Source organism: Lichenostomus cassidix, chromosome 7, assembly GCF_008360975.1.
Source record: "Lichenostomus cassidix isolate B80296 chromosome 7, HeHo_3.0, whole genome shotgun sequence".
Taxonomy (NCBI): Eukaryota; Metazoa; Chordata; class Aves; order Passeriformes; family Meliphagidae; genus Lichenostomus; species Lichenostomus cassidix.
In genome coordinates, this window is record NC_139488.1 from 15,172,110 (window position 1) to 15,186,447 (window position 14,338).

General features: G+C 38.7%; 1 protein-coding gene across 1 annotated transcript in view; it reads left to right on the forward strand.

Annotated features, from left to right (window-relative positions):
• TTN (titin) overlaps positions 1 to 14,338 on the forward strand; it is a 241,675-nt gene that overhangs the window by 181,571 nt on the left and 45,766 nt on the right. The window contains exons 254-275 of the mRNA XM_085065641.1: positions 10 to 2,976; positions 3,079 to 3,399; positions 3,514 to 3,798; positions 4,000 to 4,299; positions 4,649 to 4,951; positions 6,013 to 6,288; positions 6,404 to 6,703; positions 6,794 to 7,096; positions 7,336 to 7,635; positions 7,772 to 8,059; positions 8,150 to 8,446; positions 8,536 to 8,838; positions 8,932 to 9,237; positions 10,015 to 10,302; positions 10,406 to 10,696; positions 10,792 to 11,079; positions 11,282 to 11,872; positions 11,965 to 12,069; positions 12,570 to 12,767; positions 12,852 to 13,148; positions 13,265 to 13,852; positions 13,946 to 14,248. Of these exons, the coding sequence (XP_084921767.1) occupies positions 10 to 2,976; positions 3,079 to 3,399; positions 3,514 to 3,798; positions 4,000 to 4,299; positions 4,649 to 4,951; positions 6,013 to 6,288; positions 6,404 to 6,703; positions 6,794 to 7,096; positions 7,336 to 7,635; positions 7,772 to 8,059; positions 8,150 to 8,446; positions 8,536 to 8,838; positions 8,932 to 9,237; positions 10,015 to 10,302; positions 10,406 to 10,696; positions 10,792 to 11,079; positions 11,282 to 11,872; positions 11,965 to 12,069; positions 12,570 to 12,767; positions 12,852 to 13,148; positions 13,265 to 13,852; positions 13,946 to 14,248 (9,498 nt within the window). The remainder of the gene's footprint in view (positions 1 to 9; positions 2,977 to 3,078; positions 3,400 to 3,513; positions 3,799 to 3,999; positions 4,300 to 4,648; positions 4,952 to 6,012; positions 6,289 to 6,403; positions 6,704 to 6,793; positions 7,097 to 7,335; positions 7,636 to 7,771; positions 8,060 to 8,149; positions 8,447 to 8,535; positions 8,839 to 8,931; positions 9,238 to 10,014; positions 10,303 to 10,405; positions 10,697 to 10,791; positions 11,080 to 11,281; positions 11,873 to 11,964; positions 12,070 to 12,569; positions 12,768 to 12,851; positions 13,149 to 13,264; positions 13,853 to 13,945; positions 14,249 to 14,338) is intronic.

Consider the following 14,338-nt stretch of genomic DNA (forward strand, 5'->3'; position numbering starts at 1 on the left):
TAATTTCAGTACCTCCATCTGTGGATCTGGATGTGAAGTTAATTGAAGGTCTCGTTGTTAAAGCTGGCACTACAGTGCGCCTCCCAGCAATTATGAGAGGTGTGCCAGTTCCTACTGCAAAATGGGTTACTGATGAAACTGAAATTAAACCAGATGGCAAATACAAGATTGAGACTGACAATTACTCAACTGTGCTTACAATCAAAGACTGTGTAAGAAAAGATACGGGAGAATATCTACTCACAGTATCTAATGCAGCTGGCAGCAAAACTGTGGCTCTACACCTTACAGTTTTGGATGTTCCAGGCCCACCAACTGGTCCTATTAATATTCTTGAAGTAACACCAGAATATATGGTTATTTCTTGGCGCCCTCCTAAAGATGATGGTGGAAGTCCTATAATAAATTACATTGTTGAGAAACGTCAATCAAAGAAAGAAACTTGGGGAGTGGTTAGCTCTGGAACAAGTCACACGAAAATTAAGGTTCCACGACTGCAGAAAGGCTGTGAATATATTTTCCGCGTTCGTGCAGAAAATAAGATAGGCATTGGTGCACCCCTGGATTCAGAGCCAACAGTTGCTAAATATATGTTTGATCCACCATCCCCACCTGGAAAACCAATGGTTTTTGATATTACGGAAAATGCTGCAACTGTGTCTTGGACCCTGCCAAAATCTGATGGTGGAACTCCAATAACTGGTTATATACTGGAACGTCGGGAAGCATCTGGGAAATGGGTGCGTGTCAATAAGTCACCTATACTCGATATGAAGTACAGAGTTACCGGTCTTTTTGAAGGCAATACATATGAATTCAGAGTTTTTGCAGAAAACATGGTGGGCTTAAGCAAACCATCTCCAAGCTCTGATCCAATAAAAGCATCACGTCCTATCACTCCTCCTGGACCACCTATAAATCCAAAATTAAAAGACAAAACTAAAGAATCAGCTGACCTTGTGTGGACAAAGCCCCTCAAGGACGGTGGCAGCCCAATTCTGGGATACATTGTGGAATGTCAGAAAACTGGAACTACACAGTGGAATAGGATTAATAAGGATGAACTCATTAGACAGTGTGCTTTCAGAGTACCTGGATTAATAGAAGGAAATGAATACAAGTTCAGAATAAAAGCTGTCAATATCGTGGGAGAGGGAGAACCAAGAGAACTCCCAGAAACTGTACTTGCAAAGGATATTCTTTCTCCTCCAGAAATAAGCCTAGATGTTACCTGTCGAGACTTAATTACTGTCCGAGTAGGTCAAACAATACGTATTACTGGTAAAGTAAAAGGCAGACCAGATCCTGAAATAACTTGGTCTAAAGAAGGCAAAGTACTAGTCCAAGAAAAGCGTGTTGAAATACTTCATGATCTACCTAATGTTGAACTGCAAGTGAAAGAAGCCAAAAGATCTGATCATGGCAAATATATAATAGCAGCTAAGAACAGCTGTGGACAGGCTCAAGCTTTTGCTATTGTTAATGTACTTGACAGACCCGGACCATGTCAGAACCTGAAAATAAGCTATGTCACAAAAGACTCTTGTATGATTGCTTGGGAAAGTCCAGTGGATAATGGCGGGTCTGAAATAACAAATTACATAGTAGAATACCGTCAGCCAAATCAGAGGGGATGGTCAATTGTCTCCTCTGATCTTACTAAACGATTAGTAAAGGCAAATCTTATAGAGAACCGTGAATACTTCTTCCGAGTTTGTGCAGAGAACAAAATAGGTCCAGGTCCTTGCATTGAGACCAAGACTCCTATCCTTGCTATCAATCCTATTGACAAGCCTGGAGAGCCAGAAAATCTTCACATTGCAGAGAAAGGAAAGACATTTGTATATCTAAAATGGAGAAGGCCAGATTATGATGGTGGAAGCCCCAATTTAAGTTATCATGTTGAGAGAAAGCTGAAAGATTCAGATGAATGGGAGAGAGTTCACAAAGGCAGCATTAAGGAAACACACTACATGGTAGATAGATGTATGGAAAATAAAACTTACCAATTCCGAGTTCAAACCAAGAATGAGGCTGGTGAAAGTAACTGGGTAAAAACAGCTGAAGTTGTTGTGAAGGAAGATCTCCAGAAACCAGTGCTAGATTTGAAGTTAAGTGGGGTTCTAACTGTGAAAGCAGGCGACACAATTAGAATTGAGGCTGGAGTCAGAGGAAAACCACAGCCTGAAGTTGTGTGGACAAAAGACAAAGATGCCACAGATCTCACCAGATCTCCAAGAGTCAGTATTGAAACAACTTCTGAGACATCTAAGTTTGTTTGCTCAAAAGCAAGGCGTACTGATGGTGGTAAATACGTGATTACTGCAACTAATGCAGCTGGTAGCTTTGTAGCATATGCCACTGTTATTGTCTTGGATAAACCAGGTCCTGTACGCAACTTGAAAGTCACTGACATTTCAAGTGATAGGTGTACTGTTACTTGGGATCCTCCAGAAGATGATGGTGGTTGTGAAATACAGAACTATATCCTGGAAAAATGTGAAAGCAAGCGTATGGTTTGGTCTACATTCTCTTCCTCTGTCCTAACAAACTCTGCAAAAGTGACACGCCTCATTGAAGGTAATGAATATATATTCAGAGTGCGTGCAGAGAATAAAATGGGCACTGGTCCACCAACAGAAACACATCCAATTATTGCAAAAACAAAATATGATAGACCTGGACGCCCCGACCCTCCAGAAGTCACAAGAGTTAGCAAAGAAGAGATGACTGTAGTTTGGAATCCACCGGAATATGATGGTGGCAAATCAATTACAGGATACATTTTAGAGAAGAAAGAGAAACGGTCACTAAGATGGGTTCCTGTTACTAAAACTGCAATCCCAGAGAGGCGCAAGAAGGTTACTAATCTCTTCCCTGGTCATGAGTACCAGTTCCGCGTCAGTGCTGAAAATGAAGTCGGACTTGGAGAACCAAGCTTGCCATCAAGACCTGTAATAGCCAAAGACCCAATAGGTAAAATACCATTGAATTTTTCTGTATTATTTCAGCGTTAACATAACAGTTTGCTAAATTGTACAGCTGTGTTCTAATCTGTAATTTTTTATTGTCTTGCAGAACCACCTGGTCCTCCCACGAACTTGAGAGTGGTTGATAGCACAAAGACCTCCCTAACCCTTGGCTGGGGAAAACCAGTGTACGATGGTGGTGCTCCAATTATTGGATATGTTGTGGAAATGAGACCAAAAGTTGAGGGTGCTGATCCTGAAGCAGGATGGAAACGATGTAATGTTGCTGCTCAAGTTATTCATACAGAATTCACAGCCACCAGCCTGGATGAGAAACAATTATATGAATTCAGGGTTTCTGCCCAAAACCAGGTTGGTCTTGGCCGACCAGCAGAATTGAAAGAAGCTGTGTCTCCCAAAGAAATTCTTGGTGAGTTTTCCCATCCTTTTTTGGGGTGTATACATACAATTTTTATTTGCTTTGGGCTTATTTTATTTCATCTGCAAAACTTTGCATTTTATTTCTTTTAATTTTGTCTTTCAGAACCTCCTGAGATTGAGTTGGATGCAAGCATGAGAAAGTTAGTCACAGTCAGAGCAGGATGCCCTATTAGACTTTTTGCCATTGTAAGGGGTCGCCCGGCACCAAAAGTCACCTGGAGGAGAATGGGCATTGATAATGTTATCAGAAAAGGCCAAGTTGATCTGGTTGACACTATGGCCTTCTGTGTCATTCCTGATTCAACACGTGATGACTCAGGCAAATATTCATTGACACTTGTTAATGTAGCTGGAGAAAAGGCTGTATTTGTGAACGTCAGAGTTCTGGGTAAGTAATAAGAGAAATACCTCAAGATAATTTTAGAACTGTATTGAATGTTCATTGCAGGAATATTTATGACCCCCAGGTGCAACAGTTTTTGAGCACAACTGTATCAGCTAACACTAACTCCCTCCATATAAAAAGCTTTTAGCCCCCTTTAACTTATTAAAGAAGAAAATACTAATGTAAATTGAAATTTCTTTATAGATACTCCTGGACCTGTGTCAGACTTCAAGGTGTCAGATGTCACGAAGATGTCATGCCATCTTTCATGGGCACCTCCAGAGAATGATGGGGGTAGCCCTGTGACTCATTACATCCTGCAGAAACGGGAGGCTGACAGGAAGACATGGGCAACAGTCACAGCAGAGCTAAAGAAAACTAGTTTCCAAATAGCAAACCTTGTACCTGGAAATGAATATTACTTCAGAGTAACAGCAGTAAATGAATATGGGTCAGGTGTTCCAAGTGACATACCAAAACCAGTTCTAGCATCAGATCCTCTAAGTGAGTATGCCTTCATGTATATTTTATGTTTACCTTCATGTACATTTTCTGGGTTTTTTCCTCTAATTTTAGTAAGGTCTTGCAATTAATAATTGCAAAAATTTGCAATTTTTGTATCAGTGCTTCTAAACTGAGCAATGCTGCTAACTACTCAAGGATAAACATACGTATTTCTGTGTCCATTTCTTTCAAATAATATGATCAATGAATATCGTACCTTTGAAATTATTAAGAGTTTCACTCTCTTCTATATCGTCCTTGTTGAATTAGCATGGATAGCATCCAATATTCAAGAGTCAGAAATTCTTGGAAATTCAATGTTTAATGTGTTTCTTTTTTTCCCCGAAAGGTGAACCTGATCCCCCAAGAAAACTTGAAGTTACTGAAATTACAAAGAATAGTGCTACTTTGGGCTGGCTGCCACCACTGCGTGATGGAGGCTCTAAAATCGATGGATACATTGTTAGCTACAAAGAACATGATCAACCAGCAGATCGCTGGACAGAATATTCAATTGTTAAAGATCTCTCCATTGTTGTAGCTGGTCTGAAAGAAGGAAAGAAGTACAACTTTAGAGTGGCAGCTAGAAATGCTGTAGGAGTAAGTTTGCCAATAGAAGCTACAGGAGAATATGAAATTAAAGAACAACTCAGTAAGTAACAATTTAAATGCTACTTAATATACTGCTTTAATAATTAAATGAGCTAGATATACAGTTCTTTGAGTCACAGAAAGACATTTGCGTTATGGAGTTATCTGGAGGATTATGGTTAAGTGTACTGAATAGTTTGACAGATCAGAAAAGAAAGAGAATTGAACACTAATTCAGAGTTATTAAATAATTTTTCAGGTATGGTTTCAGTTGGAACCAGAAGATAAGAATTATGGAGAAATAATAAATACCTTCAAGTGGAGTTTAAATGAATTAGAAAAAGTGTCAGACTGGTAGTTTGAGAGATAAATGGGAAAGTGGGAGCTGCTTTAATATAAGAGAAAATAAGTGGTTTATATAGTAAAGTTGCTTGAGAATATAAAACAAAAATCAGGGAGGACAAGTTGGCCTATTTAAGGTGTCAGGGTTCCTGAAGCACAGGAAGAGGTAGAGTAAGGGCAAGATGGGTAGAACCTTCTTAATTTGAGACATGGGAGGAAAAAGAGAGAGATTCAGGAACAGGAGAATGAAAACTAGCCAGTGGAAGGAAGTGCACCAAACATGCTGCCAAGTTTCTTTTGGAAAAAAAATATTTTATGTAAAAGAAGAAGAGAAAAATAATTCAAGGATACAAAAAAAATTGACTGCAAGCAGGTTTATCTCAGTGAGAACTTCAGTTTTTTTCTCCTTCAGGTTTGTCTTGTAGAAAGAAAGTCAGCAGTAAATGAGCAACAGGTTTCAGATAAAAAGAGGAATTATATTTCATGCATTAATAGTGCACAAATCTCTCCATAAATATGTGTGAAGGCAATCAAAATTCATAAATATTCTCTTATAAACTGTACAATAATTTAAAAGCAAGACTGGAATAGATATTGCCACCTGCATAAACTGAAGTTGTCCATAAGTGGAACCTAAATTAAACATTTTTTAGTCATTCCTACAGGTGATCCCACTTAAGAGAGAAGTGGAAAAGTTTCACATGAAAAAATAAGAAAAAGTAAATTCATAGGTCACAGAAGTTGAATTTATTTGCCTGTGTGTGATTTTTTTTTCTACAGTCCCACCTAAGATTCTGATGCCTGACCACGTTCACATTAAAGCTGGAAAGAAACTGAGAATTGAAGCTCATGTATATGGGAAGCCTCAGCCAGTCTGTAAATGGTTGAAAGGAGATCAAGATGTAGTTACATCCAGTCGCCTTGCTGTGCATAAAGCAGAAAAGTCTTCTGTTCTTATCATTAAGGATGTGACTAGAAAAGATACTGATTTTTACACTCTTACTGCAGAAAATAGCTCTGGTACTGATAGTCAGAAGATCAAAGTGACAGTCATGGGTATGTTCCAGTTGATTGTTTTTCAATCCAGCTTTATACAAAGTTGGTTTTAGTATATTTAAGTGTTTGCCATTTTCTTTCATCCCTTTTTTCTTAATGTACTTTTGTTGTGCAGATAAACCAGGTCCACCAGAGCCTCCATTTGATATTACTGATATAGATGCCGATGCTTGCACTCTTTCATGGCATATACCTCTTGAAGATGGTGGCAGCAACATTACAAACTATGTAGTTGAGAAATGTGATGTAAGCAGAGGAGACTGGGTAACAGCCTTATCTTCTGTCACAAAGACAAGCTGCAGAATTGGAAAACTGATTCCTGGAGAAGAATATATGTTCCGTGTTCGTGCTGAAAACCGTTTTGGGATTTCTGAGCCACTTGCTTCTGGCAAGATGATCGCAAGGTTCCCATTTGGTATGCCAGTTTTTGATAGCATAATTTCTCTATTTAATCATTTCTGTAAGAAAACATACAATTGATACCCATCTTTGTATTTCTTTCTAGATGTTCCTAGTGAACCAAAGAATGCACGTATTACCAAGGTCAATAAGGACTGCATTTTTGTTGCTTGGGACAGACCAGATAGTGATGGAGGCAGTCCAATTACTGGTTATCTCATTGAGCGCAAAGAAAGGAACAGTTTACTGTGGGTGAAAGCTAACGACACAGCTGTGCGCTCCACAGAATACCCTTGTGTGGGCCTCATCGAAGGACTTGAGTATACTTTCAGAATTTATGCACTGAACAGAGCTGGAGCAAGTAAACCTAGTAAACCAACTGAGTTTGTCACAGCAAGAGCACCAGTTGGTAAGCTAAACATACCAATACTTTGCAACAGACTGTTGTTTTTGTGATCACTTTCAATATATCTGCAACTCATTATGATCTCCAGCTTGCCCTTCTGTTTATATTTTCGTGTTTACTATGACTTCACTCTCAGTGCACTAAGTATGCAGTAAATAGAATCCAGTAACATTAAAGCCATTTTTTAATGTGTTAACTCCTTTTTGGAAAAGTATACTATAAAATGTTTTTATTTGCCACAGATCCCCCTGGAAAACCTGAAGTTATTGATGTCACTAAGAGTACCGCATCACTGGTATGGACAAGACCAAAGCATGATGGTGGTAGCAAACTTATTGGCTACTTTGTGGAAGCTTGCAAATTACCTGGTGATAAGTGGGTTCGATGCAATACAACTCCACATCAAATACCCCTAGAAGAGTACACTGTGACTGGTTTGGAAGAAAATGCTCAGTACCAATTTAGAGCAATTGCCAAGACAGCAGTTAACATTAGCCGACCTTCAGAGCCTTCTGATCCAGTGACCATTCATCCAGAAAATGGTAAGGAATGTAAAAGCATTTATGAACTCTGTTAAGGGTCTATGCATGTTGGGAATTAACACTCTTGAAGAATGAGACATTTATCTCTTACTCTTGAACTAACTGATGGACTGACTCTTGTACTCTTTCCTTTCAGTTCCTCCCCGAATAGAGCTGGATCTGTCTATGCAATCACAGCTTACAGTAAAAGCTGGAACTAATGTACGTCTGGAGGCAAATGTGTATGGCAAGCCAATGCCAACAATAACCTGGAAGAAAGAAGGAGAAGTTTTAAAGCCATCTGAAGGTGTTAAGATCACCACAAAGAGAAATCTTGCTACAGTTGAGTTGTTCAGTGTTAACAGGAAGCAAACGGGAGACTACACTATTACTGCTGAAAATGCAAGTGGATCAAAGTCAGCAACCATTAGGCTTAAAGTACTTGGTAAGATAAACTGTCTGTTAATAAATACATTTATAATTAAATGGTATAGCAAGATATAGAACTCTAACAATGTGATGTTAATTGTTCTAGATAAGCCTGGCCCACCAGCCTCCGTCAAAATCAAACATATGTATGCAGATCGTGCAATGCTTTCTTGGGAGCCTCCTCTGGAAGATGGAGGTTCAGAAATTACCAACTACATTGTAGACAAGCGTGAAACAAGCAGACCTAACTGGGCCCAAGTCAGTGCCAATGTACCAATTACAAGCTGCACAGTGGAGAAACTGATAGAAGGACATGAGTATCAGTTCCGTATTTGTGCTGAAAACAAATATGGTGTTGGAGACCCTATCTTAACTGAACCAGCAGTTGCTAAGAATCCATATGGTAAGTGTTTTGTGGAATAGTTTCATTAGTCACTGCTTTTTTGTCTACTCTTACAGATGTGAACATAATTTTCAAATAAATCTCCACAGATGTACCCGGACCTTGCGATCCACCAGTAATTAGCAATGTAACAAAAGACTTTATGACTGTTAGCTGGAAGCCACCGGCTAGTGATGGTGGATCCCCAATAACTGGTTATATACTTGAGAAGCGTGAAACTAAGGCTCTTAACTGGACAAAAGTAACCAGAAAGCCTGTCATTGAAAGAACTGTTAAAGCTACTGGACTTCAAGAAGGAACAGAATATGAGTTCCGGGTGATAGCACTGAATAAGGCTGGACCTGGCAAGCCTAGTGCACCATCTAAAGCAGTGTATGCTCGTGATCCTCAATGTAAGCTAAAAGTCTCAGATATTTTCCATTATTATTTCCAAACACTATCATGCAGCATTCGGTATGCTAACTTTATGTTGTTTTAATTCCCAGATCCTCCTGGCCCACCTGCTTTCCCGAAGGTGGTTGATACTACTCGTAATTCGATAAGCCTGTCATGGAGCAAACCAGCATATGATGGAGGAAGCCCTATTATTGGTTATCTGGTGGAATCAAAAAGAGCTGACACAGACAACTGGGTCAGATGCAATCTACCAAAGAATTTACAGGCTACGCAATTTGTGGTGACAGGGCTGATGGAAGATACTGAGTACCAGTTCCGTGTTTATGCTGTCAATAAGATTGGATACAGCGATCCAAGTGATGTTCCTGATAAACACACTGCCAAAGACATTTTAAGTATGTTCACTGAAAACAAATTGCCTTGTTGATTTTTGCTTTAATTAATGAGATGAGTTTCAAAGACACACTTTGTCAAAGGTCTCAGGTGCAGATTAATTTGGAATATGTTTTTACTCAAAGATGTGGGCTAAAAGTGGCTAATTTGGAAGAAAACAGGGCAGTAAGGAACAGAGTAGATTTGGCTGGTGTCTGCTTTTTTCATTTGTATGCTTTATAGCCTTCTGCCTCCTACTTCAAGATCTTCAAGATTTTTTTCTTTTTCTAATCCTAAAATTAGAATTTTCAGATCTCTCATCTTTCTTAAAACTTTCCATCATCATAATATCTTCTAAATTATTTGAAACCAAGATAGCTATTCTAAGCAGCTGTGTGACACTCTTTGATTGTATGACACTTACTCCTTAAGAGATATGCTAGCTTTTGTATGCATTTTGCTGTACGTACAAAACCATTGCTTCACAAAACTGTCTTAGTTCAAGAAAAGCAGTAGAGTCCAGGAGGCTCTGAAACTCCTTTGAATTCTACAGAAACTAGGAGCCTTTCTGACATAAATGGTGTAAAGGCAGAAAAAAGCAAGGTGAAATCAGTGAAAAAAAGTGGCATATTTGCAAATTACCTTCAAACAAGAGTCAGGCACTTATTAACATCATCATAGGCATGCAAAGTTGGTTAGTCTAGTGAAATGCCAGTAAAAAGAGAATTTTTGTCACAGTAACTTTTGTGATAGTCTTAACGATGATGCTTTAATTACATGGGTTTTTCTGTTAAACACAGTTCCACCTGAAGGAGAACTTGATGCAGAGCTAAGGAAAGTCCTTGTGTTGCGTGCTGGAGTCACTATGAGACTTTACGTGCCAGTAAGAGGACGTCCACCTCCTAAGATTTCATGGTCTAAAGTGGGTGCCAACCTAAGAGATAGACAAGGATTAGACATCAAGTCAACTGATTTTGATACCTTCCTGCGTTGTGAAAATGTAAATAAATATGATGCTGGAAAATATGTCCTCAGTCTGGAGAACATCTGTGGCAAAAAGGCATACACTATTGTTGTAAAAGTACTTGGTAAGTCTCAGGGCTTTCCCCATTATAATATATTGGTTAACTTTTCAGCTGATTTTTTAAATTTTGTTACTAAATCAAATATGCTGGTATTGTGTTTATCCAGATACTCCAGGCCCACCCATTAACCTGATTGTAAAAGAAGCATCTAAAGATTCTGCCTTCATTACATGGGAACCTCCTGTAGTAGATGGGGGCAGTCCAGTCAAAAATTATGTTGTTGAGAAACGTGATGCAGAAAGAAAATCATGGTCCACAGTAACAACAGAATGTCCAAAGACAAGCTACAGGATAAGTAACTTAGAAGAAGGCAAATCTTACTTCTTCAGAGTTTTTGCTGAAAATGAATATGGTATTGGTGATCCTTGTGAAACTCGTGATGCTGTCAAAGCTTCTGGTACGAAAAATGAATCCTTTTAACCTATTTTTTAAATTCAAATAATTCTTATTTTTAGCTTGAATGGACACTTACTGTGCTTTTCTTCCTTCTAGAAACACCTGGTCCAGTTGTGGATCTAAAAGCTTCAGTTGTAACAAAATCCTCGTGCAACTTGGTATGGAAGAAACCTATCAGTGATGGTGGAAGCCGTATTTCTGCATATATTGTTGAGCTCCTGGTTGGTGAAGATAAATGGCAAGAAATCATGCGGGGGAAGAACCTCCATTATTCAATGAGAGACTTAAAAGAAGGACAAGAATACACTTTTAGAGTGAGGGCCCAAAATGATGCTGGATATGGAACTCCATCAGAGATCACAATTGTAGCAAAAGATGATGTTGGTGAGAAGCAAGATCATTAATTCAATGCTTTACTTATCCATAATTTTTTTTTTTTAAATTTACTTACCCATAGTATAATTGTATTTTATGCATTGTATCACTACTGTGTATATATAGAAACAAGACACCTTTAAAACATCATCTTAATTTTACCACAGAGTTTATGCATGGTGGAATAATTGTTTTCCTTCATTTTTTACAGCGGCCCCTGACCTTGACTTAAGAGATCTACCTGATTTGTGCTATACAGCTAAAGAGGGTAGCAATTTCCGTCTTAAAATCCCTATGAAAGGCAAGCCTGTCCCAACTGTAACCTGGAAGAAGGATGAAGACCAGGCAATTACTGAGAGTGGAAGAGTTGCTTTTGAATCAACAGCAGTTAACACCACCCTTGTAGTACATGACTGCCAGAAAGCTGATGCTGGAAAATACACAATAACTCTGAAGAATGTTGCTGGCAGCAAGGAAGGCACTATTTTTGTGAAAGTTGTTGGCAAACCTGGCATACCTACAGGCCCAGTGAAATTTGATGAAGTTACAGCTGATGCCATGACCTTAAAGTGGGGCCCTCCAAAAGATGATGGTGGTTCAGAAATCACTAACTATGTTCTAGAGAAAAGAGATAATGTAAACAATAAGTGGGTGACTTGTGCCTCTGCAGTCCAGAAAACCACATTTAGAGTTACAAGACTTCATGAAGGAAATGAATATACATTCAGGATCAGGGCTGAAAATAAATATGGAGTAGGGGAAGGTCTTAAATCAGAGCCTGTCATTGCAAAACATCCATTTGGTAAGTATCCATTATCATTTTTGAAATCTAAAAATTTATTTAAGAGGTGATAATAATTTTTAACATAATTGCATTTTTTCAATATTGTTTAGATGTCCCAGATGCTCCTCCACCTCCCAATATTGTTGCTGTTCGGCATGAGTCTGTAGCTTTAACTTGGACTGATCCCAGAAGAACTGGAGGTTCACCAATCACAGGTACATCCCCCAAAACCTCCCTAGTATTTCAGTTCTTAGTAGTCCTTTTTCTCTGTCAAACAGTAAGATAAAAGTAACAAGTGTTTATGTGCCAAATTGAGTGATTGATTGATTGATTGATTGACTGATTAATTGACTGATTTCACTGGTTTACTTCCTATTTAAAAAAATAAATAACTCAAATGTTGGGAAAACACTAATTGAGAAACAATATCTTTGCTCAGAGCCAAAATATCTAAAGAAATAAAACCAAACTGACCTGTATGAGACAATACTTGGGTTTATAAAATTAGCAATTTGCATTTACAAACATCTTACCATTGCAATTACATACATCTGTCATGTATGTCCACATCCATTTCTTAATTTGGTTTTCAGTGCTTCTCTTGCACAACAAATATGCAATGTGCAATACAGGCAGTATGATGTTCCACAATGCTCTGAGAAATTAATGTTTCTGGAAGCCCCCCCATATTTTCATCTCATCGTTTGTCTTCTAGGTTATCACATTGAAGTTAAAGAAAGAAATAGTCTTCTGTGGAAGAGAGCAAATCAAACGCCAATAAGAATGAAAGAGTTCAGAGTGACAGGGCTAACTGAAGGTCTGGAATATGAATTCAGAGTAATGGCAATTAATATAGCTGGAGTAGGTAAACCAAGTCTTCCATCTGAACCAGTTGTGGCACTTGATCCTATTGGTAAGTAATCAGGAGAATAAAAAGGAGCATTCTGAAGTTTGAAATATATTTTGTTTGTCTGCAATTTATTGTTTTTTCTTCTAGATCCTCCTGGGAAACCTGAAGTTATCAATGTAACCAGGAACTCAGTAACACTCATTTGGACAGAACCAAAATATGATGGTGGACATAAATTAACTGGCTATATTGTTGAAAAGCGTGATTTACCCAAAAAGACTTGGATGAAAGCTAATCACGTGAATGTTCCAGACTGTGCATTTACTGTAACTGATCTTATTGAAGGCTCCAAATATGAGTTCAGAATTAGAGCAAAGAACACTGCTGGAGCTATCAGTCCTCCATCTGAGTCCACAGGAACCATAATATGCAAGGATGAGTATGGTACGTAGATGGCATTGAAAAGGTGGAATTTTACTTGAATAATTAATACCATTCTCTTTTGTTTCTTATCCCTGTATTCTTGTAACAATCGGGATTTTTTGTCTTTGTTTTGACAGAGGCACCAAGCATTGTTCTGGATCCTCCTTTGAAGGAAGGTTTAACAGTAAAAGCAGGAGACACCATCACATTGTCTGCTATTAGTATCCGTGGCAAACCACCTCCAACTTCAGCATGGTCAAAAGCCGGAAAAGATTTCAGACCTTCAGAGCTTGTGCATATTGAAACCAAACCAACTTCTTCTACTCTTAGTATCAAATATGCAGCCAGAAAAGATTCTGGAGAATATACAATCACTGCAACCAATCCTTTTGGCACTAAGCAGGAGAGTGTACATGTGAAAGTTTTAGATATTCCAGGACCTCCAGGGCCTATTGAGATCAGCAATGTTTCAGCAGAAAAAGCCACCCTTACATGGACACCTCCTGCAGAAGATGGTGGATCACCAGTCAAATCATATGTTCTTGAAAAGAGAGAAACTAGTCGACTGCTCTGGACATTGGTTGCTGAAAACATTGAGAGCTGCAGGCATGTTGTTACCAAGCTCATTCAGGGAAATGAATATGTTTTCCGTGTCTCAGCAGTAAATCAGTATGGCCAGGGTGAACCAGTACAATCAGAACCTGTTAAAATGGTGGATAGATTTGGTAAGTAGAACAAGCTAAGAGATTTCAGTGTGTTTTTGTTAATTTCTAAAGGCTTGATATTTGGTTTAACTCTGTTTTTTTCTTCTTGAACAGGTCCTCCAGGCCCTCCTGGAAAACCAGAAGTAACAAATGTGACAAAAAATACTGTCACAGTTACCTGGAAAAGGCCAGTCGATGATGGTGGAAGTGAAATCACAGGTTACTATGTGGAGCGAAGAGAAAAGAAAGGTTTAAGATGGGTTAGAGCAACAAAGAAACCAGTTTCAGATCTTAGATGCAAAGTAACTGGTCTTCTGGAAGGAAATGAATATGAATTCCGTGTCAGTGCAGAAAACAGGGCAGGAGTTGGACCACCAAGCGATACTTCAAACTCAGTCCTTTGCAAAGATGTTGCATGTTAGTATCATGCTTTTTCTTTTGTGGGTGGGTGGGATGGGCAGGGAGCATAAGAATGACTTTTGCTGTAATGTAATATTTTATCTTTTA